At 71.5% G+C, this 1331-nt stretch overlaps 1 protein-coding gene across 1 annotated transcript in view; it reads right to left on the bottom strand.

Annotated features, from left to right (window-relative positions):
- Nucleotides 1-892: 892 nt before the first annotated feature.
- The window catches only part of MNEG_14365 (hypothetical protein), a gene marked incomplete at both ends in the record, with an annotated part of 3459 nt that continues 3020 nt past the window's right edge, over nucleotides 893-1331 (bottom strand). The window contains one exon of the mRNA XM_014037163.1: nucleotides 893-1278. Coding sequence (XP_013892617.1) covers nucleotides 893-1278 — 386 coding nt within the window. The remainder of the gene's footprint in view (nucleotides 1279-1331) is intronic.

A 1331-nucleotide genomic window follows, 5' to 3' on the forward strand; every position in this document is an offset into this window, starting at 1 on the left:
GTGCGGCAGCGGCCGGCGGCGAGCCGCGGCCGCGGCCGGGGGACGCCGCGCCGGCACCGGCGCCCGCGGCGCACTGGGCGACGGCCGCCATCTCCATACGCACGAGCTGGCGCGGCTGGCCGCCCTGCGCGGCGGCATCCAGCACCTGCGGCGGCGAGGGGGCGGCGGCGGCGGCAGCAGGCCGGCGCAGCATTCGTCCATAATGCACACAGCGCGGGGGCGGCGGCGGCAGCAGCAAGCCGGCGCAGCATTCGTCCATATTGCAGACGGCCCGCTGAAAAGCATGCACACCCGGGAGCCGTTCTGCGACGGCACCGCCGCCTCCAGCTCAACCACTTCCAGCCCCTGCACTCCCGGCCTCTGCATACCCCCGCTGCGCTTGCACCCACCGCGTAGGGCAGCATGGACGCCATGAGTGGGGCGTCGTAACCCATGGCCCCGCGCGTCGCGGCAAAGGCCTCCGCCAGGGGCCCCCGGCACTGCGGCGCGGCGGGTGCGGGCGACGGGCAGTTGGGAAGGGTGGTGTTGTCGTTGAGCGCTGCAAAGACAAGGGCAGAGCACGGAGAGGTCTGCAGGGGCAAGCGTGCGTGATGTCGCTGCAACAGGCCACCGTGCCCACCTGGCGGCAGAGGCGCCGCAGCCAGAGGTGCATCCACCGACGAAAGGAGTGGGGATGGCTGCCAAATATCGGGGCTGCGCGTGGAAGAACAAGACGCAGGGGCCGCGGGCAGTGGGCGGGCGGCAGCCAGGTGCAGGGATTGGGTCGAGCCGCACCGGCAGCTGCTTGCAGGCCGGCGCCGTGGAGCAGCAACAGACAAAGAGCAGGCGGCGCGGGCGCGCTGACAGCGACGCCCCGTCCTCCAATGGCTCGACAAGGTGCTGGCTGCCCTCATCAGTCACAGTATTCCCGCCAAGACTCGAAGCCCGTCCCACCCCTCAGCGAGTCCGTGCTGGGCTTGGGCGCCCCCAGCGTGAATTTTGTGGTGAGGTAGGGCGCCACGATCGGCTGGATGTCGTCAGGCAGGAATGAGAACAGGCTGCCCTGTGCCGAGGCCGCAGCTGACGGCCCCACCGCCGCGGGCGCCTCGGGGGCGGCCGTGGGGGCCGCCGCAGCGGCGGCCGCGCCCTTGGCGGCCGGTGCAGCGCGGCCCGCGAGCGGCGCGGCGGCCGGGGATACGGGGCGCGGGGCGACGCCGGCGGCAGCTGCAAGGCGTTCTGATGTGTAGTACTGCAGAAGGTGCTGGATGGCGTAGCCCGTGATCTCCAGCTGCTGGGTGTCTGTTGTGTTCGTATGTCCGTGTATGTATGTGTGTTTGCATGTGTGTGTGTGC

The sequence above is a fragment of the Monoraphidium neglectum genome, assembly GCF_000611645.1.
Source record: "Monoraphidium neglectum strain SAG 48.87 unplaced genomic scaffold scaffold04431, whole genome shotgun sequence".
Taxonomy (NCBI): Eukaryota; Viridiplantae; Chlorophyta; class Chlorophyceae; order Sphaeropleales; family Selenastraceae; genus Monoraphidium; species Monoraphidium neglectum.